Source organism: Odontesthes bonariensis, chromosome 19 (genome assembly GCF_027942865.1).
Source record: "Odontesthes bonariensis isolate fOdoBon6 chromosome 19, fOdoBon6.hap1, whole genome shotgun sequence".
NCBI lineage: Eukaryota > Metazoa > Chordata > Actinopteri > Atheriniformes > Atherinopsidae > Odontesthes > Odontesthes bonariensis.
Window position 1 is genome coordinate 21,405,221 of NC_134524.1, and position 22,368 is coordinate 21,427,588.

At 43.3% G+C, this 22,368-nt stretch overlaps 1 protein-coding gene across 4 annotated transcripts in view; it reads right to left on the reverse strand.

The window, feature by feature from the left end:
* The window catches only part of LOC142368977 (diacylglycerol kinase eta), an 81,777-nt gene that overhangs the window by 30,448 nt on the left and 28,961 nt on the right, over nt 1–22,368 (reverse strand). For 3 of the 4 annotated variants that reach the window (XM_075451193.1, XM_075451195.1, XM_075451194.1), the window contains 2 exons: nt 874–984; nt 610–690 (listed from right to left, as the gene is read on the reverse strand). In XM_075451193.1, the coding sequence (XP_075307308.1) occupies nt 610–690; nt 874–984 (192 nt within the window). Of the gene's footprint in view, nt 1–609; nt 691–873; nt 985–6,937; nt 7,397–22,368 lie in introns of those variants that run through there. The other variant, XM_075451196.1, reaches the window with a different exon arrangement.

A 22,368-nucleotide genomic window follows, 5' to 3' on the forward strand; every position in this document is an offset into this window, starting at 1 on the left:
GCTATAAAGAGCGAGGAATTTTTTCGTTTACGATTTTATTGCAGCTTGAGCAAAAATCTATATTATGGATGTTTATACCATTTATAATTTTACACAAGACAGTTATTTACTTTGCCACCGCAATTCTTTTCCTGCAAAATGTTCGCGTCGCAACATGGTCTATGATCTGTGTAACAGTCTGATGCAATAGTGACGTGGTGTAAAAGTCCGCAATACAGAGTCTGCTTGAACCACAATGAAATTTGACTAAAAAATTCCCTCCTCAGTGGCCCCTATTCCAAGTGACTTTTAGCTTAGCTCCCTTCGGAATTTCTCCTGCCTTCGTCAAACTGAGAGGTATGATACCGACCATCCATAGGCACAATTCACAACCCTGCTTAAAAAATAAAAAAGATAAGAGGAAAAGATAGCTTGAACTTCAGGCTACAAAAAGGTTGTCCGCAAAACCATCACGACATCAGTGACATCAGTGACTGACTCAAAGGCCAGTACCTTTAGCATACTCAAAAATGTGTTGATCTCTAAATGTCGTCAAAGCTTTAAAGTATCTTTAAATATTTTGTCATAATCTAAAACAAAGCCCGAAGTACAGGTCTGTGTTTTGCTTACTGTGAAACTGTTGTTGATGTTCTTAGTGCTGGTTTCAGCCACGCTGGCATCTGAGAGGTCGACTTCATCAAAAATCAGGGACTGATGGGGAAAAAGACGAAACCCTCCAATCATCTTTATGTATCATATACATTTACAATAAGTCACACATTGCCTGACACCTTTCAATCACATACAACTATAACAGAACGCTGTATTTTTGCTTCACAGTGAGAATGGGACCAGCTTCTAAGCTGCTAAAAGCAATTCTGCACATCTCCGTACCTTGCAGTCTTTGGCATAGTAGAGGGTCCTCCCTCTGAGTTTGAAGTACCTCCTTTTCCATCTCTGGAAAGAGCTGGTCTGCTTTAACAGGATTCCCTCCTTCACACTTTTCTGGAGTGAGAGGGAAGTGAGACAGAAGTGGAAAAGGGAGGGAGCGGAGAAAAAAAAGAAAAAGAAAACAGGCGTTAGCACATCCAGATCCCCTGAAAAACTAGCGTGATTCTTCTCCAAGTTCACACGTAAACAGAAGGAGATCGGTTTGGATAGTGTCACCAGGATGGTTTGCTTCTGTCGAACAAACAGCGGAGATATAAAAGCTGTACACACAGTGTGAATCTGCCAAGACACTACGCAAGTTCAGAAACTTCAAAGCCTACGCCATCATTTTTAATGCATTTTCAAACAGCGTTGATGTCCTCAAGCTTTTTTCAATAATGAAACATATGATGATACACATGAAATATTTTCTGGAAATAGAACACAATACAACACTAATAATCAAGGAGAAGAGAAAGATTCGTTTAACAGTGCATCAATATGCATTGCAGAGTTGATTCAGAACCAATGTCTCAGGGTTGAGCAACAGTGACCGGGCGATGCAGAGAATGGGACCAACCATCCGCAGCAACAGGGAAATTATGAACAGGATTTATTTTCATACAGTCGACATGAAGAGATAATATTCACCACTGAGTCTATTGTGGTGGCTTCTACAGTCCTCCAGGACTCTGATTTTCATGCACTCACTCCCTCTCTCTCTCTTTATAGGTACATGCCCCGAGAGGACAGACTACACCATCTGTAATCAGTCTCCAACAGGACGTGGAGGGTCACCATGGAGATTGACATTTCTACTGATAGATGCTGGTGCAAGCGCAGCCACAGATATGATCCTAAAGACACCGCTGACTGCCCCTATACTTTCCCCGTTTATCACCTTATGTTACAACATTTCTGCATGAATTGCCACGGCAACTGCTATCTGATCAGAACCTATGACAAACCTAGGACTTTTCACAGAGATAACAACCATGTGTCACCTGCATAATTTCATGGGAGAAACCAAAGTCGGCTGCACCAGGGTTTTCAAACATCCAGTACAACATTATAGAATAGAAATGGAAAACAGGAACCGATTAATCCAATATAAGATCCAATAGACGTCACAAAATCCTCTGTTTTCTACTTTATTTCTAATAAGAGAAACGCTGAGAAATATTCAAGAGTAAAAGTAACATTCAAATTTAGGGCCGTGAGCTACAAAAGTAGGAGATTTGTTTTCTACAAATCAGTACACAGACTGCTGAACAGCACCATAAAAAAAATAAAATAACAAATAAAAAACGTGAGAGGCGGTAACAAACGACTGCAGCTTTAGATAACACCGGTATGTTGATCTTCTAGTATAGACAAATAATCTTCCCAGCCTCGAACAGCGTTGCCTCAGAGCAATTGGCTCAGCGGTGGCTTGGCGTAGTCTCCAAATCAGAGTGTGGCCCGGAAATCTGCCCTGAAGGGATATTCAAGACTCACACAGGAGGTTCATGAACCGCATAACAACGACCAAAACCCCACAAGCGTGTGTTTAATGTTAGCAGGTAAAAACAATCTCAAGAGTTGTGCAATTAAGTATGCTATGATTGAAAGAGATAAAAAATATAAATCCCGTCCATAGTCTGCAGTACTGCTGGGTACCAAACTCATTCAAAGCAAAATTTCAGTACCTAAGAGCGTATCTTGGTAAGCACTTTAAGAACACGGTATGTTAGAGAAAAACAGAGAGACTTTATATATCACCTCTTTACAGCCTGGTGACACAGAAAAACAGGAAATGACCATGACTTTGTTGTACAACATTATGTGGTGGTGACCTGAAGGTTTTTCAAAAAACATGACGACGCAGTTTGGGAGCCTAAACCTAACCGAGCAGATCTGTGACTAAAGCTAGCCAAACGCATACGGAAAGTGAGGGTAAAAACTAGGTATAGAGACCTAAGAAAAAGGGAACTGATCAACTACTACATTATTACCGTAGTATTTAATGTTGTATGCTTTCTTCTCAACATTTTGCCCCCTGTATTTCCCTTTGCATTATAGCTAATTATATCGGAATTTAACAGCGGCCAACATATCTTAAGCAATGTCTTTAGAGCAAAACAGAAAAAAGCTAATGTGAACACCGGGAAGGAAAGTTCATCTTGTTGATGCAACTGAAGGCAGGTTGCTCATATGTTCCCAATCTGTTTGAAAAATTCTCCACATCTACAGTACGTTGAAGGTTTCGGCATCTTTAGAACTGTAATAGTCTTTCTCCCTTTGTATTTGTTCTCTTTTTAGGACAATTCTTTCTGTTTGAGATAAAAAATAAATAAATGGGTCCGACAATCCCAATGTAATAGTCATTGTTTTGCTCACTTTCTGTGCCATCTTTCTTTGTTCCTGTTACTATTTCTGCCCGTTTTACAGTAATGGCCTTGGCTGTCTCAACAGAGGAAGTAATACAAGACAGAGACACCACCGAGCTACTGATAAATGTAATCTGTTGCTCCGTCGCTGTTTTATTTCCCCCTTGCAGTGTGTGTGCATTTGTGTTTGGATGTTTGTAGATGGCACACAACCTCGTTTGAGTTTATGTCTCAGAATAAATGCACCTTTATAACCCTGAGGGAAAGAAGATCTCCTCCTGTCTCCGTGTGAGAGACAAAGAGAGGGGATGGAAGGAACTGTGACAGATAGGCTGGTGGAATGGATCATAAGCAAGAGGAGGTGACAAAAAAAAAAAAAAAACGGCATTCATCAACATATGGCACTAGAAAGTTTACAAAAACAGTAAGATAAGGATAAATGCTGAATCCCTCGTAGAGGAATAAGAAAGAACAAATCACACAGACAAGAAGGCGCAAAGGTCACTCGATTTAACCATCTGACGCATCAGCGATAACGTCAAGGTGTGACAACCCTGTTCCACTAATCAGGCTTACCCATGGTTGCTACAGCAACGCTCGCAGGAACTGTCAGTCAAAAAGCTAATCAGTGCTTTTGTTTGATGAAAGCAGCTGATGACTTAGCAACCGCTGATAAAGCTGAAGGACGAGCCGAAAGTTTAACCCGATGCGGGACGGTGCAGTCTACTGCAGGTGTGAAACTTACAGAGGCTTGTGGCTGCACTGCACAGTGGCGTAAAGTGACCCAATCAGAAGCTCAAATTTGGCAAGGCTGGCTGAATCGAAGTCCAGGTTTCAACTTAATCTACTTTAAGGTGAATGAATGTGGGGGAAAAAGGACACAGAAATCAAAACTTGAAGAATAAAGGTCACAGGGAAGTTTTTAAACATCACACGTGAATTTTGAACCCTATGAGCCATTAAGCTAAATGGTGACATCTAAAAGTCCCGGTTTAGCTGAATCTTTGGTTTCAGCTTGGAAAAGTTGCATTAGAATGACCTGAATGCTAAAACTCAAACTTCTCTCGCAGATGTTCAATCGTGTTCATTTGCACATTACAGCAGCTGCATTCAGTTGCCAGTTTATTAGGTACATCTTGCTAAATTCAATGCAAAATGTCGTGCAATTGATCCTACTTTCATGCAGGTTGTCATTGTCGAACTCTTATTTCACACAAAGGTTTAATCCACTCCATTATTATCTAGTAGAGTTGATGAAATTTAATTCAACAGCTACTCTAGCAGGCAAATATAATAATGAAGAAGAAAGAACTGCATGTTTCCGTCTAATGTTTCTGAACATGCACTGGCTAAGCTGCCCATGTTTGGGACAAACTAAGAAGAAGTTGCTAAACACAAACAAAACTATTCACCATGGCCATATAGAGATGAAAATGTTTAACTTGGTGTCACTGTGTTTATTCTTTTAGGTCCACAAGTATTGACAATGTTCATCGCTCATGTGATCAGTGATGTGAGTATCATGCTTGGTTGGTCTAAACTTGAGTTTCACCAAAAGTAAGAAGAAGGTGAAGAAAAAAAAAACCTCAAGCAAGCATAAAAACTGCAATTCCAAATCCAAATTTTCCAGACAAAATCAGACTTCTGACATTTGCACATGGTGTCCTTTGGCACCATGACGTACCTGCTGCAACTATGTCAAAGCAGGAAATGCTGCTGCAACATGCTTGAACTACTCCCCGTCTGAAAGAACAGGTTGGTTGGTTGAATGGTGCAAGTCAGTGGACTTTAAGGTGTGAGTGTCGACCTGTGACTTGCACTGTGATTCATTTTGATGGGCCTTATGCGCCAAACTACACCGCTAAAGTTAGACTTTGTCACTGGGTTCAGATACACCTGTTAACAATGAAAAAGAATGCTAAAGTGTGCTTAATGCGTGCCGCCAAGTGGCCTTGATTTAGCATCCACACTTAACAGGTTGGGAGTGACAAAAGGCTTTCTAGTCCTACAATCTGGGTGCATAGTCCAAATTTAAGAAGTTTAGGATTACTATGAGGAGTGGAAATGAACCCGGCCGGCTTTGTATGACAGTGAAATGGTTGCAATCATCAAAGCGTGACCTTCTTGTGAACGCCACTTTCGGGCGGTTTCTGCACTAAACAATGTGTTCTTAGGCATTTTGCCAAACTGAAAGAGTCTTGCTGATGGAACTGAAGGCCAAATCAAGGTCCAAAAGGAGAAAAATGTCACATGTTGTGTAAGTCACAAAGCCCTGCGAGGCCAATTTGTTATTTGGAATATTAAATTCACCAGTCGAAATGAGGACAGTGGCACACGGTATCTGCAGAGCAAACAGTACACATGTACTGTACATACGCGACATAAGCAGTATTTACTGTATTCAAAGGTCAATATCTCCACTAGTTTGTGGTCACAGTGTAGCCACACCCCGAGTCTCTTCTCCTCAAGTTGTTGTCACACAGATCAGTGTATTCATTAGTGCGGGACTAATCGCATCACAACAATCATCCCCTGCAGAGCTGATGTGTGCAGGCACACACACAGAAGAGCAGCCGAGTGCATGTGCTCGAAAGCCCATTAACACACATACTTACTCATCTGCAAAATGCACACAGTCGCCCACAGCTCTGAATGGCAGGCTCACTCAAATCTGACCGATTCTACCCTTTGCTTCTCTTTGTGCTCATTTCTCTCTTTTTTTTTTTTTTGCCTTTTCCTTTGCGATGCATTCGCTATCCGACCGAGTGCACACATGTGTGTGCCTTCCTCCTGCATGAAGGATTGACCTTCAGCGTTCCCGCCGTACGTACAGCAGGATCAACGTATCCGTGGAATAACACATCTTTCCCAGGCAGCCGAGAGTGTTGGCTAAACTTCATCTTGTGCAATGTCAAAGTCAGGATGCAATTTTGAAAGATAACTACCAATAATAGAAGATAAACACATAACTCGTGCTTAATGCTACTAACCTGGAATCAAGATTTCAGACTACAGAACAGGATCGTCTGGTTTGTAAATAACGACATGGTAAAGTCTTTTTTTCTGTGTGTGTGCCCAGCATGCAATTCCCTTAAAAGACTGAGGATGATGACAACAAGTCTTGTAAAAAGGCCAAAATATTGAATCAGTTGCTTTTGTCTGTGTGGTTATTTCCCCCCCGCCTCTCTCTGTTGTTTTAATGATGTTCACAGAGCAACTAACAGGCCGTTGTAAGAAATGCCTTAAGGTCTGTTTTTAAGGAATGGTAAGAATGTGAACCATCTCCACCTCAGTGATGTTGAGGCCCACAGAACTGAAAATGGAAGTTAGTACTGAGAGCTGTTCTCCTATTGTTAGTTTTGGTCTTTTTCGTGGGATTTTAACAGGATTTTGTCTCGTCTTTTCAGACTGAAATGGTGATAAAGATGTAAAAATCTTTCATTTTTAACAACTGTGATTTTCCCATTTGTCAGTGGTGACAAAATGACAAATAAAAGTCACACTCTGCCTTTCAGACCACCAATAAATACAAGCCGACGAAACATGAATCAACAGGGTCACCTGCGCAGCGACGGAAAAAAAACCAAACACGCTCATTGTAACGTCCCGTTTCAGCCTTTGAGATCACCAACGCGTTGGCGTTTCTCTCTCACACTGACCTCTTCTCCCAGCTGACTCTCCTGAGACTTGTCGCTGCAACTGGACCCCAGATGGTCGTCGTGGTTGAGCTGGTCGTCGTACCCCAGCCTTCCTCCAAACAGGGGTCCCAAGCAGCACCCACTGGGCCGACACAACCCAAACATCTGCGCACACTGATGACCTCACTTTCTATGCTAGAAACTCCAGAGCACAGCTAAATCAGCCTGAACAGTCTTTCACCAAGAAGGGATCGGAACTTTTGCTCCTTTCTGGGTGCTACTTGGATTTCCTCCCTCTCCTTTTCTTCTCCTGCAACTTCCAGAAGCTCAGTTATCCCCCTCCTAGATATACTGTTCCCTACCTCGGCTGTTAGTGCTCTCACACCAGCGGCTCTTCGGACAATGCAATCCTACTTCCTCCCTCTCCAAACTTCCCTTGTCAGGTAGCCGCGCCCCCTCAGGTGTGCTTTTCTTGACACGTCTGTGAAGTGTGCAAATGTGTCCTTCTCCCGTGCCGTCCCAGACACACGCACTCGCACAGATCCTGAGGACAGGGTGGGGCATGCAAATGGGTCTCTTCCTTTTTACAACACACACCTGAGCAAGGGAGGGTGTCTGAGTGCTCATGTAAGAACAAGCCTACTTCCTTAAGGCTATAAATAGAAGTGAAAGAACCTGTCTGGCAGGCAGAGAGCAAACACACACACACAAAGAGAAAGGATCGATCATCCAGACTGGCTGGAGTTTGAATGATCACAGTGATGTTTCCAAGTCTCTTCAACAGATCAGTGTGTCATCAGCCTCGCCATGATTACGCCATGCGTTTCTCGGTGTGCACACTTGCATATGGGTCACTTTTTGCTAATCCCTCCCATAAAATGGCTTGGGTATGACTATCGATTTTTTTTTTTTCTCCCCTCGTTCAGTGGATGGGGATTCATGAATATGCTCATCTGGCCCCTCCCCTACCATCTCCACCCACCATTCGATGACGCTGCCTGCACCGTCTTCGGTACACTCTGCAATGACCAGGTCTAATGAGGCACTCCGTTTGAAACTGGAAGTCAGAATTTTTCTGTTTGAACCAGTGGGCAGTTCTCAAAATGAAAAAAAAAGTACAGAGGAAGTATCAGAATGGCAATATATTCCTTTCCTATGGCCTTCAACAATATTTCAAATGCACACCTTGCTTTTGCGCCGAGCTTGCGCTGACTCATCTTTAAGCTTGTACTAGTTTCTTATCTCATCAGCTCCTCCCAGAACATACAAATTCACCAGACAGCTCCACCCACCCAGCAGTCTAGACTGCATCATACAGCGTAGTACGCGCTGCGTGGGACCACCTATTTGAGACCGTAGGTCAGTGATACTCACTATTGTTTTCCACAGAGCCACATTGGCAGAGCAAAATCAAGGGAAGAGCCACTTTTACGACAACATACTAAGTCCCCTTTTGCAAATATGCATTTCTACATATAAGACATCCTATTAAAAAAAAGAAACAACACAGCCATAACATTTTCAATTAAGACCATATTTGCCTTAATACTGGGATGAGCAGAAGCTGGCATGCATGTCCTTGACTTTCTTCATGTTGTATTTGTAGTTTGTTGTAATCATAGTGAGACATTCAAGATGAGCATGGTTTTTGTGCCTGTTTTTGCCCTTTTTTAATTAAAAACCGATCCATTGTGCCTGCATCTCGCGCTGGCTAAAAGAGCTAGCGTGCACTGCGGTCAAGTGTGATGGTGGGTTAAGCGGGCTGCGTTGCCAGGTTTAACAGTGCCCCCTTTACGAAACACCATTAAGCCTTAAATAATACTTAATACTACAAAAAATGCAAACTTAATACAAATACTTAATACTGTGGAGTATTCGCTGTATGTTATTTGAAAAATTGTATTGTTATTGTTACCATATTGTTATAAGCTACTATGCGAGTGCGAGCCACAACTAAAGCTTGAGGAGCCGCATGTGGCTCGCGAGCCGCGCAATGAGTATCTGTGCCGTAGGTGGTGCACTGCAGATGCAAAGCAGCAATCCTGAGCCACGGCACTGATGGCTGATCGGGTACAATCACTGAATTTTTGGGACCAGTGGTCCTCGTGGGTATCAAAACCCAGTCCTAACAAAACAGACAAATGTCTGGGGCCATAGTTTGGGATGAGGCTAAAGTGCAGACTGAGGTTTGGTAAATGTTTACTTTAGGTTAGGGTTATGGTTGTACATTGAAGTCAACGTAATTCCCTCCTAAGGATAGCTTTGCAAGTGTGTGAGTGTGTGCACTCACGGCTGCTTTGCTGCCTACGCGCAGTCATCAGACTGCTTACAGTGTCACATTAGCGCCTCATCAGCCAAAGCAAATCACAGCAAGGGCCCCGGCGTGTGTGTATGTGTGTGTATGTTTTCTGCCAGTCGGCATATCATTCTGCTTTAATGAGCGGACACATATTGTTCCCCGCAGACTCATCCGCTGACACCAGCTCACTCTCTTGCCGTCTGTCTCTTTTTGTCCCTCAATGTGTCGGTTTTTCTTCTCCAGCTCCCTTTACGCTCCCAAAAACATCAAAAACGCCTGCCCTCGGTCCAAATCGGTTGCCATTTCATAAGTCCAGCATCAGGTCAAAGAGTTTTGTTGGCATCGAGTCACACCGCAGCTGCCGATGTGACATAATGGCACGTCACCGTACCTTTGTCCAGTCTGTTTAAACTGTGCTCCCCTTACAGATGATGACCCGGAGAGGGACAAGCCAAACTGAAGTCGAATTGGTTTTGTTTACTTTGTGCCCACAAGAGCAACAGCTCAGCCTTGCACAGATGTCAACTAATCTGGTTCAATAACTAACAAGCCAAACAGCACTAATCCCTAAATAATAATGGGAGGCAAAGGCCATATTTTCATCAACACCAGGGCCTGTGGCTGGACAAATAACACCGGGGTTTATGAGCAGCCGGGCGTGAGATGAGAGTGCACCTCTGTAGGAGCAGGATGAACGGGCTGTTAGCTTGTCCCTGAGCACCCGACGCAGCAGAATAGACAGCAAATCGTGGCGAGATGATAACACAATTAGCGGCAACAGAGCTTTCAACATTTTCCAACCCGCCTTGGCCATCCTAAAAGAAATCGGTGGCAGGGGCGAGCAGATGCAGGAGAGGTTCACCGTGACATTTAGACGAGTACAGACGATCGTAGGGCATCCGTTCCGACCTGCGCCGCTAGAGCTTGGTTTATGATCAACAATGAGGCCCTCATGCGCTGTGGCTTTCAAAAGCGATCATTGCTGTCCCAGAGATATAGGAGAGCACTTTCTTTCAGCAGGGACACCTATAGGATCGTTTCAAAGACTAAAGCACTCAAATATAAGGCTGTTGTGCTGTGACTCTTTCGTTTCTCACTCACTCAGTGGGGTTACATGGCACTGAAAGGATCGGATTATTGGCTAAATTACAATAAGATTGAGTTATTAAGTGCATGTAGACACATTAATCTGACAAGAAATTGGGTTGAATCGAGTTACTCGCGATCCAATTAAGACCCCGAGATAACTCGGTTGAAAGTCAAATTAAACGTGCTTGTAGACGGTGAAGCACATGGTGAATTAGACTTTGCGTTCTGCACATGCTCGAGATTTTTTCCCGGGGTCGGGAACCGAAAGTCTGAAGAGACGATATTACTGTTGTTGTCGCCGTCAGAAAGAAACAAACAACGCGATGGAGAATGCGCCGTTGTGCATCGCGTTTGTGCAATAAGCAGCTCACCACAAACGAAATGTAGAGGGACGTAGCTTCATCTTGCTCTTCATTCGCCATTTTCTTGAATAACTGAGTTTGGTGTTGAAGGGGTCAACCGGAAGTGGCTCTATTAGCAATAGTTGAAATGGTTACAGCGCCACGTATCGGATAATTACCCTTGCTTAATTCTTATTGTAATTTAGCCAATTATCCGATCCTTTCAGTGCCATGTAACCCCACTGAGTGATGTACATCCGAGATTCCTCCCCTCACTTCCTCTCATCATACCTTAGTACTTAGACATGTGGTGAGGCTATTAAACCAGTAACCTGCTGTGCAAGTTTCCAGTTAAGTAAATAGCAGGCTTGTTTACTGAGTTGGTGTAACATTTGCCAGGTCATTGAGGCGAAGGAAGATAGCGGTCTCAAACTTTAACAGGATTGTATTGTAAATGGCTACGAATTGTTATGTCATCTTGTTGGCATTACTCATAGATGAGCGGCAGTGCCCTGGCAGCTACGCTGCAACTTCACCAGCTTCTGCAGCAACACAACCCAAACAATGCAAATGTCCGCCCCAGGACGCTAACATTTTGTTTAAATGCTTCATATAGCTTTTCTCTTTCATTAGTTCTTTTTGCTTTCAAGCCAACAGGGTGGAGCATTAATAAATGGATTCATCCGTTGAAGCTGTGACTCCCCCTGAACTGCTCATCTTTCAAAATGAGTGACTGTTCAAAGATCTGGACTGTTTTAAATATTTCTCCACTTTTGAGATAAAGGTTTCTAAATGTTGCACAAACGTGCTTCTCTAAAAGAAAACAATGGGCAATTGAGTTTTTGAAAATAAGAGAGAAAAAAAAACAACGTACATCCTCTTCTCTGAAAGGAACTAAAAGAGAAATGCCTGAACTTTAGAGAAAGAACAGCTCCGGTTATACCCTGTCGAATGTTACAGAACAGGTTGTTGGAAATATCACAACATCTGGAAATCTGCTTCTTCCTAAATTGTTGCCCTGATGTTACGTTTCATAAAGCTGCTGTTTCTATTGATCGGTGCACGGCAGCTGTTTATTTATGAGCTGTTGGTAAAAGCGCAGAAACCCTCCCGCTTTCAGGTGCATCTTCCTCGGAACTAATAAAGAAGCAGACGCACGCCAGCTGCTGCAGACACTGGACCGCCCGACCTTTTGAACACAGCCGTGTTTTTGTAATCATGAGCACACGCTGTCCCTGGACGGACATTGTTGGAATACTAAATAAGGCTCTCCCAATGCCGCCGGCTGGGACGTGAAGCTGCAGTTCTTTTGTTCCCCCAGCAGAGGGCAGCCAGGGAAAGAGATAGGACCAAAAATGGAGAGATGGCAAGGTGACGGGTTACACGGGGAGTGACACAGCATGTCAGAGGATGGAATTTAGGGAAAGAGCAGAGAGGAAAGAAGGGACGAGAAAGCTGAAAGTGAAAGAAAGAGGAGGAGAGAATGAGAGAACAGCGCAGTAATTTGTATCAGATTTGGCATAGCTTTTAGCCTTCCAGCTGTGTGTATTGGTTTATTAATAGAAACACACACTGGCTTCCCTGTGTGGACATGCAAATCCCTCAAACACCCAACAAACGCAGGTTTCTGTGAGGTTGCATCGCCTGCAAATGTTTTAGTTTTTTTTAGCATTTCATTTCAACACTGCAGCATCATACGAGTGACAAAGGATTCACAGCCATTTAGACAACCCAAACATCTGCGAGCGCACGCGCGGCACAATGACACGCCAACGCCACCTGGTCGGAGCTGATGCTGCGAGCCCCACCCAGGCGGTGCTCAGAGGTGGTGAAAATAAAACAAAGGATCGTCTACAGCTAATAACTGACCCGTGTCTGCAGTGGTTCATCACACAGATCTTCATCTGCTTTCTGACACTCCAAGTTGGCAATGCAAAGGTATGTGGGGTTGCCATAGTAACAGTCAGACTTTCAAAATCAACCTTCAGCTTGGAAATGTGACTCACGTGCACAAACTCCTCTCGCCTGGACATCTTAACTGTATTCATCAAACAGGAAGCAAACTATGCCTCGTATGCATGTCTGTGTGTGTGTGTGTGTGTGTGTGTGTGTGTGTGTGTGTGTCACCACTCTCCACAAGATAACTTTCACTGTATTAAACTGTGCAAAATAAATATGCAATGAAAACAACAAAAACAAGAAAGAAAATAAGGTGTGGAGACGGATGGTTTGAAAGAGGAACAGCTTGCATCATCTACCATGCATAAACAAAAGGTCTGACCACACACACACACACAGTCAGAACAAGGCGTGGGAGGACTTTGCACCATGGCGACCACATCCTGTCTTATGTACCTCTGTGCATTTATTAATAGACACACACACACACACACACACACACACACACACACAGCGGTGATATGTGCAAATAGCCACCAGAGACAAACTGATGACACCCGTATGTACTTCAAATGGACAGATGGGTGGAGGGATCCAGACACAACACACACACACACACGTATTTTTATTCAAGTTAAGCCCACAGTCTATGTGTTAGTGTGTTTTTTCGAAAATCCTCCAGTTTTTGGCTTCGGTCCGTGAGGTTTTTGCACTAAACAAAGCGTAATCTGCTGCTGCTGGTTTTGGGGGAGCGATCATACGGAACAAATCTGGATTTGATGCCGCATAATCCCCCCTCACACACACGCACGCACGCACATGCATTTGGCACATGTGTCCAAGCACCCACACACACATAAAGAGATAAATTGTAAAAGACAGGTGGAAGGTCTCTTAATGGGCTGGTGCGAGTAGTTCGTTGTCCCCGCTGTCGATGATTTATGACGTTAATCACGCCGGTGGGTTTCTGCGCTGTTGCTGAGCCATCGTGCAAACAAAGTTTTCACATTTGAAAACAGAGGACAGAGGAAGAAAAGGGAGGGAGGGCGGCCGAGGACAGATCGATGGGAAGGGAAGGGGGGTAAAAGAGCAAAACAAAAAAAAATAGATGAGGAGAGGACGTGATGTAATGCAGGTAAAGGCAGAAAGGGGAGGCGAGGATGAGATATGTTGGTGTTTCGGTCGGTGCATTTGTGCGCGCGCACCGCGTCTGGAGATTACCCCCGATGATCACACCGTGCTGTTTTAATGTCGACTCTTCACACTCACACACGTCAAACAGTATGCGGTGGATTTGTCTCTTTGTGCATGCTTGTTAATATGTCGGTTAGTGTGCGCGTTAAGGCCAGACCACATGTGCCTGGAAGTATGGCCGCAAATCCCAATAAGCATGTCACCACAATTTATTTGAGATGGTGAAACAAAACCAATTCAAACCAACAAAATCAATGTACTTCTGTGTAAAGGCATGTGTGTTCACCGATCAGTGTGAGTGTGTGCCTTTCCATCGTTAACTTTAATGGTTTAACATTCATCAATGGTGACTAACGCCTAACGGAACGAGTTCAGTGGCTCGCTACAGAACAGCGGCGCTGCTTGATGGTGTTGGTTTGGCAACAGATGCTTATAAGGAGGATCGTGTGACAAAAACTCCTCTGTCGCCGACCAAATGTAGCCTGAATGAATGTAACTGCGCGAACGGTCTGCAGTGAGGAAAAAACAATAAATGAGACGGGAGGAGAACAACATGGACGCTCGGTCTGAGGTAACAGAATCACTGTCATTCACGTCGTTATACCCGAGCAGGGCAAGCTCCAGCGCTGCTGACCCTAAAGGTGAGCCCGTCTGCAGAGTCCTGCTCCACCCATTATCCGACCTTGGGGTTACAGAATACAACATCAATGCGCCAGTGTTGCAAAATAACGCATTGTTAAAGGTTACGTATTTCATTATTTATGGTTTGGGGTTCCTGTCATGCCATGCGGATGCTGTACTACACAAAGCAACATGAAGGGAATATGCTCCCATCTCCCTCTAAGCATGGATTGTGACACCTCTTACAGGTTTGTTTGTTTTCTTCAGGTGGCACCGGCCTGCCCTCACCTACCCCAAATCCTCAACAAGACTAAACAGGATAAAATAAAATAAAAAGACGGCCACAAAACTGAAAGCAAAGCTTTTTCTCGATCACAGACACAGCCTGCAGGACTACACAAAGAGAGGATCTGCAGAACAACCTCAACTCCGACATGTCGTCTAACACTTACAGGAAGTGGACCGGTCTGTAAAGATTGCCCCTCCCCATCTTATACACATCTAACAGCTGCATTAAACTGAAACCTGCTTTTACTCATGCAATGACTGCAGATAGTTATATTCATGCTAAAATGCCCCGGACTTCACTCTTACGAGCGAATCGCAACCGGCTTCATCTGAACGGCTTTCCCACAGCTCTGAATACATTCTGCACACTGCAGCTTTACCTTCTTCGCATTCAATGAACTGACATTAGTTTTATTTCTAAGATGAAAGTCTACAAATACCCTGTACCCGTATCGTCCGTTTCCTGACCACAAGCACAAAAGTGCACGTACTCACAGCCAAATATCAACCACCAGGAGCCCCACAGACTTGACAAACAACACGGCTTCTTCTGAAAAGAATCTGTGTCAAGTGAAGGTTTAAAACTGCAACGAGCCAACTGTGGATTGTATTTTAAATAGGGCTGGGCAACAATTAAAATTTTTAATCTAATTAATCACATGATTTCCCTGATTAATCACGATTAATCGCATTTGTACGCAAAATCCAAAAATGAATTCAAAAGTAGCGCATAGCTTTTAGCATTTAGTTTTATTTTAAATGTGCTGCCATATGAATGAAAGTGCCATAACATTTGTTGTGCAAACACACTTTTAACATCAGCATTTTTATGTAGAAAAACTTTCCTTGAATGACTTGCTGGTATCAGTTTGTGATATATTTTTACAATTCAACTTGGCAGTGTTTACAGATGACTTTGGTTCTGTCGACTCCACAGCCTGGAAGAACTTTAAAATGAAAATGGCAGAGTAAAAGTTCCGTACATTTCTCCATGTTTGGTGGATCCGCCAATTACTTTCTTTTCCGGTTCCGCAGCAGACAGCAACAGACTTTTACAAAATAAAAGCCTGTGAGCAACAGACTTTTACAATAATAAAATAGATAATAAAACAGGGGTGGTCCGTGGCGTAGTGGGTTGAGCAGGCGCCCCATGTACAAGAGGCTATAGTCCTCGCTGCAGCTGGCCCCGGCTCGAGTTCCGCATCGGACGGCCCTGTGCTGCGTGTCGTTCCCCCTCTCTCTGCCAAAATTTAATTTTTTTTAATTAATTTTTTTACATTTTTTTTAAAAAAATAAATAAAACATGCATTAATGCACGATAAAATATTCATCGGCGTTAAATAATTAACAAGTTAACGCGATAATAACGAGTTAACTCCCCCAGCCCTACCTTTAAAAGCAGAAAAACGAAGCATGCACCCATTAAAACAGGATGTGAGAGATTTTTGCACATGACAAGTTCTGTTCAAACCTCATGAACAGAACCTAAGCAACAGGAGAAGCATGTTCAAACTGTAGCAAAACGCAACTCCTATCATCCCTCTTTCAAGAGCCGCACGTCTGACGTTTCACCTTAAGATGAGCCCGAGATTACACGCAGTGCGTTTCACAATGAATTGCTTCATTGTTCCAGTGTGGTGACGGAGCTAAGCTCATGTTATATCCAACTGTTTCACGCTGATAAAGGCGCCACCAAAGTGCTTTTTAAATGCAGCTCAGGCAGCAACACAGAGTCGAGCTGCTGACTCACTGGAACCCCGACCCCGAGACGGAAGGAGGGGTCGTTCTTAATCACCGTCTGCTACAATAACACTGAGGCGGCTGCAATAGCGTCACTTCGGTTTGGAGTCGAGATATTTTTCAGGGCAACACATTCATTTTCTCTGTCAGAGAACTGAAGCCATCAAAGTTCACTGAATTTCTCATCACTTCAACATATGATAACAGATGATTTAAATCAGATTAAAAAAAGAATAATAAAACAAAGAATTAGTTCCCATCGTTTTCTAACAACCAGCAGTGTGGTGCGAACATGAAACATGACAGCTTCCAGGGGAGATAAAAGGAACAGGAACATCTGTTAACGTTGATGCTATCTCGTCATTTATTCTCCACCGAAAGAGGAGAGAAGAGAATTCTTTGAGTGAATGACTTTTCCTGCTGCGGCTGCAGGCCGTGCCGCTGCATTGTTCAACCAAACGTTCCCACAGCTGTGGACCTGCAGGTGGGTCGGCTATGTGAAAACAGGCTGTAAGAAGGGACCAACTGGAAAGGAAGCACGAGAGCTCGTGCACCTCTGATTCTTCTGTGCCTCTGGACCGGTTCTGCGACCGCAGACCAGAGTGCAGTCACTACTGATCAAGTCAAATAATGTGAATCGGAAAGTTTTGTCTCGTCACTGCGACGTGTGCTCGAGTCGCTGCAGCTGGTGGGATACACCCCGGTCCTAAAAAAAACGACACCGCTTTCCTTTGACAACCATAACTCTAATAAAAACTCATTTCACAGCAAGTGTGTTCCGTTCCCGTCTAATTCATTACCGTCGTAAGGCATATTTGCAGCAGCTGGCGGTGATCAAGATTTAATTTGTGCCGCTACACCTGCGTTGCATAGACACCCGATTAGTTTTCTTTGAGTGAACAGTTGTCTGGGAAAAGTCTGAGGCTGTGTTCGAAGTCCGAGGGTGTGTTCGAAATCGCATACTTGTCCTACTACTCATACTAACTTTTTGAGTTAGTAAGCGAGTTTGAATAAGCGAGAACTTCCCGGATGCATACTAGATTCTCCGAAATGTTGGGTATGCATCATGAGGTTACCACTCGTACTCAAACTACCCAAGATGCAACGTAACGTGACATCGCCGATCGTCATTTCCTGTCAAAACGGCAGTTTCAAGCTAGCTATAACGAGGGTAGGTTCACTTCCTGTTTTCAAAACAAAAGCACCAATTGTATCGTAATGGCTTTCACCTTGATAAAAGGCAACGGGTATTTTATTTTGTGAAAATAACCGGAAGTGCGTTGCTCGTCGGAACAAAATTGTAAATAGCCGGTATTTTGTCAGATTTTCAACACGTTGGGGATCTAAACGACTACTTTCTCGCCTGAAAATGTTTCAAATGTTTCTAAAGTTCACAGAGTTTAGAGCTTAAGCAAAATCAGCTTCAGGCCGGCTGATTTCGGCTCGGGCAGGAGAGAAATGCATTGTGGGTAAACGCTCTGCATACTGTCTGATCGATGAGTATGCAGTATGCAAGTATGTAGTATGCGGTTTCGAACACAGCCTAACTTTTGCCTAATTCTCTTACTTTTGTCAGCGTTTCACCTCTGGACACACAGAAAAGCAATGTAGAATTTTGCACAATAACACTGAAACTAACACTGAAAATTTTAAATGTTTCATTTTCACGAAAAGTGCTGTGCAACTGTTTAAGCTGAACAAAATAAATAGAACTGATGCAAAGAAAAAGGAAAAGAAAATGCTGTGTCTAAACAGCATAAAGAGGCTTGGGGGGGGGTTAATGTAAGGTTTTACATCAGAAGCAAACATGAAACCTTCAAGAACAAGACAGCACAAGCCGTCTGAAAATTTTCCACAGATCATAACTGATGAGAACTGATAAAAAACCTCCCTCGTGGTGCTACTGTACGGCTTCTGGTGAACACGGTGTCGGCTTACTAGGTCAACAAACATGGCCCTCAGCTGCGCCACCGTCTCTTTGATGCTCGGTTTACAAAGCTTACAGTTCAATATCATTTTTCAAGTTTGCTCAAGTTTCAGGAGAGGAAGTGTCCCCAACTGCTGGGAAATCAGACGGCATGCACATACCAGCGCCGGCGTTCGTGTGTGTTTAGATTACATTCCTGTTCAGCCAGCAGTCATGGATCGTTGCTTCATCCACTTCGGCGTCTTGTACAGAATAATATTTTATACCAGAAATAATGATATATATCAAGATAGACCTATTGGGCAATATGACGTATAACGCCTCAGCCAAAAACAAACCTCGCTGATAAAAATTAAATGCATGCATAGAAAGGCCACGTTCTACTATGATGCTTCCTCATCAGTATTTAGGAATTTAAAGAAGGACAAAGAAAACAAAGAGCTGAAAAAAAATAACAGTCCATAAACATCGCCTTAAACTCAGGTTTTCGTGATTTAAAGTCCTGTGACGTTCCGCCACCACCCGTCCAGCCTCCTTACGACCACTCTGTTCGCGAGTAAACGGTTTTGAATTACGTCAAGCTATTTGGGGCGTAACTCAAGGATCCCATGGCCTAGGACAAATTGGAGGTATCCGACTATGTGGGAACGAGTTCCAGGTAAGAAATTGCCATGGAAACAACACATCAAGACTTTACCAATGCAAGCACCGAAATCCAATACTCTGTACATACAATACATGCCAAACCCGTGGTTAAGTACCGTTGGTTCATGCATGTGTATATTTTCTGTCTCGTGAAGTCAGTAAAGGAGACACCAAAGAATAATCAGTATATTTTCTCTTTTCTTGGGCTAAACAAATGTACGTTTTAGTCAAAATCACAAGAAAGACCAAAAACTGGGTTAAAGAGCAGATCGACTCCCGACCCGACCTTTGCTGCATATCACCCCCCTCTGGTGGAACAACCACAACAGTATTTATTCGTTTTCTGCCTATGCATATCCCAGATTTCCTTCAGCCCTTGATATTTTTTGTGTCTTTCATGAGGACAATTCACCCACTGTTGTCTGCTCTTGCATTACGCAATCAACACAGGCCTCTATTTCTTTCATTTGTACCCTGGACTTACCACAAATGTTATCCGCAAACATTGATTCTCCTGCTTTCCTTTTCTTCGTTGCCTTCTGGTCAGATCTCTTCTTCTTCAGGCCTTTTATGGCCATGCTATACACGGTTCTCACGTGTCGAAGGAACTTCTGAGCACATGGATATAAATGCTTCCTTCTAATGTCGTTAAGGACACCATTCTTCAGCATATTGATTACGTTTATTATTTTTTGGTTCTGGTTTACATTTAAATCCCTTTGACTACAGCATCTCAGTGCCACAAAGATGAAGGATATTATGGCCTATTTCAGTGTACATGTTGTCACTGTCTATAAGCCTTTGTCTAGTTAAAGCCTGTTTGTATATAAAGATGGAGTATCAGTCAAACATAGAGCCTTTCTATCCGTCTCCTTTCTCCCACTGCTCTTCCTATTTCTTAATTTCTCTGTCGGTACTTTTCTTCCATGCCTCGCACTCCCCATTAACTCTCATTCTTAGCCTTGAATCAATATCACTCTTCCATCTCATCCCCCTCAACCATTCCTCCTCCATCCAGGCCGTCTGTTCACAGCCCAGATCGATACCTCTTTCTCGCTTCCTCTCTTTCTTTTTTTTATTTTTGGGCTGTGATTTCTTCTTTATACCCTCTCCGACTTTTCTTCTTGCCTCTCTTTCAACCCCCCCCCCCCGATGTTGTTGCCTCCTGTACTCAGTCGATTTCAATTCATCTTCCCACCATCCGCTGGAAAAACCTGCCTGTTTTGACTTCCTCCCCACCTTCTGTCACTGTTTATCCTTTTTTGGCTTCTCCGCTCAGTCTTCTTTGTATCTCCTTCATCAACAAGCGATTTATGCCTTCTCTTTTGGTGTATCTTCTTCCATCGACCGATATTTGCCCTGACTGTAACACGTGGAAGCAGACGATCTAATATTAGCCCATGCTGACTTAATGAATGACTCCAAATAAAGCTGATGTTTGTGTACAAACAGCTGCTTATCACATAAAGCAATGAAACGACTTGTGGCACCGCCCTCCCGTCAAAATAAACTTGTTCTTTCATTCGTTCTCCCTCCACATGTTATAAATAACTCAAGTTATGCCAAATCATCAGAGAAGGAAATGGCGTTATGACCTTTATTTTCGCGCACTAGCTGGCTCAAACGGGGCACAAATACATCTTCATTAGTATTCTGTCACTTGTGTGAGCTGGGAGTCTTCGTCGGACAAAAAGAGATGACCAGCCATTAAGAGAAAGGAGATGAAGTGGGTCGAGGGGACATTTGTTATCGGCAGGTTTTGTAATGTGATGGATGGAGACAACCTCCAAAAGCCCAGACTGTATAATCTGCTTCTTCACAGTGGCGATTTGACCCCCAAAAAACTCATCCGCCACAGTCTGGTGGTTCGAAGGGTTTGACCTAGAATGTCACAGGCACGTAGCTTTGTAAAGGCTCGTGTATACTTCGCAGCAGTGTGTCGCAGTGAGCTTGTCGCAGACACGACGCAGTTATTTTTGATTTATGCCTTGAAGCGCTGTCTGCGCTATGTTAATCCCACGCCACAACGCAAGAGGGACAATCACGAACAAGCTGGGATTGTGAGTGTTACGGTTACGGAGGTCATTCAACAACAATGGCGACTGGACGAATGCGCACTTTGATTGAGATGCAGCTGATCGATCTAGAAATAGAAGAAATATTGCTACTACTGGAGCTGGCAGAGAGGCGAAAGAATCGTCACGGTTAGCACGGTTAGCACGGTTAGCGTCAGCCGGTTAGCAAACCAGAAATACGCATAGTGTAGAGCGGATGTAGAGTTGACCAATCAGAGGCCTCCTTTCTCTCCTCCCTGCGGCGATGTCTGCGGCACTGTCTGCGGTGAGTTACAATTTTGAGGAGGTGCACCAGAGTGTCTGCGTAGGGGGGGGGCATGTCTGCGTTAACACACGCAGACGACCTGGTTTCTGAGTATAAATCAGGCTTTATGGAGGTGGGATACATCTGCAACATTTCACTTTCATGAAGTCCTGTGAGCAGTTACCGTGTTTCAAAGCGTCTTTTCTTTTGGTTTAAAAAGGCATATGGATTCTTCCAAGCAACATAATTCAGTCAGTTTGATGCTCTGACAATAATGCACAATGCTCAAAATACAACATCTTCAACTTCTACATGATTTTTGTTACAACTGAGTTTAAAAAAAAAAAAAAACTCCTCCTTAAACCTCATGCTCTTTGTATTTAACGGATGCTGGAACAAAAAATAAATAGGGCTGGGCGAGTTAACTCGTTATTATCGCGTTAACTTGTTGATTATTTAACACCGATAAATATTTTATCGCACATTAACGCAGGTTTTATTATTGTAAAAGTCTGTTGCTTTCTGCTGCGGAACCACCAAACACGGAGAAGGGTACGGAACTTTTACTCTGCCATTTTCATTTTAAAGTTGGACATCACCGCTACAGGTGCTCCTCGGTCTCTGTGTGAAGCTCACGGAGCTAACCGGCACTACTTCCTGTTTTACTTGTTTCAACATAAAAGCACGTATTTCAAAATAAATTTGAAAAAAACTCCTGCATTTACAGCCAAGTTGAATTGTCTTATCACCGTAGTAGTTCCAGTCTAAAATATCACTTAAAGGCAGAACACACAAGCGAGGCTTCTACATAAAAACTACATAAAAATGCTGATGTTAAAAGTGTGTTTGCACAACAAATGTTATGGCACTTTCATTTATATGGCAGTACATATAAAATTAAACTAAATGCTAAAGGCTATACACTACTTTTGAATTCATTTTTGGATTTTGCGTACAAATGCTTCAAATGCAATTCGTGATTAATCAGGGAAATCATGTGATTAATTAGATAAAAAAATGTAATCGTTGCCCTATTCCTAAAAAGAAATAAAAAGAAATTCTCTATTGACCAACAAGAGGCTTAAGGTTA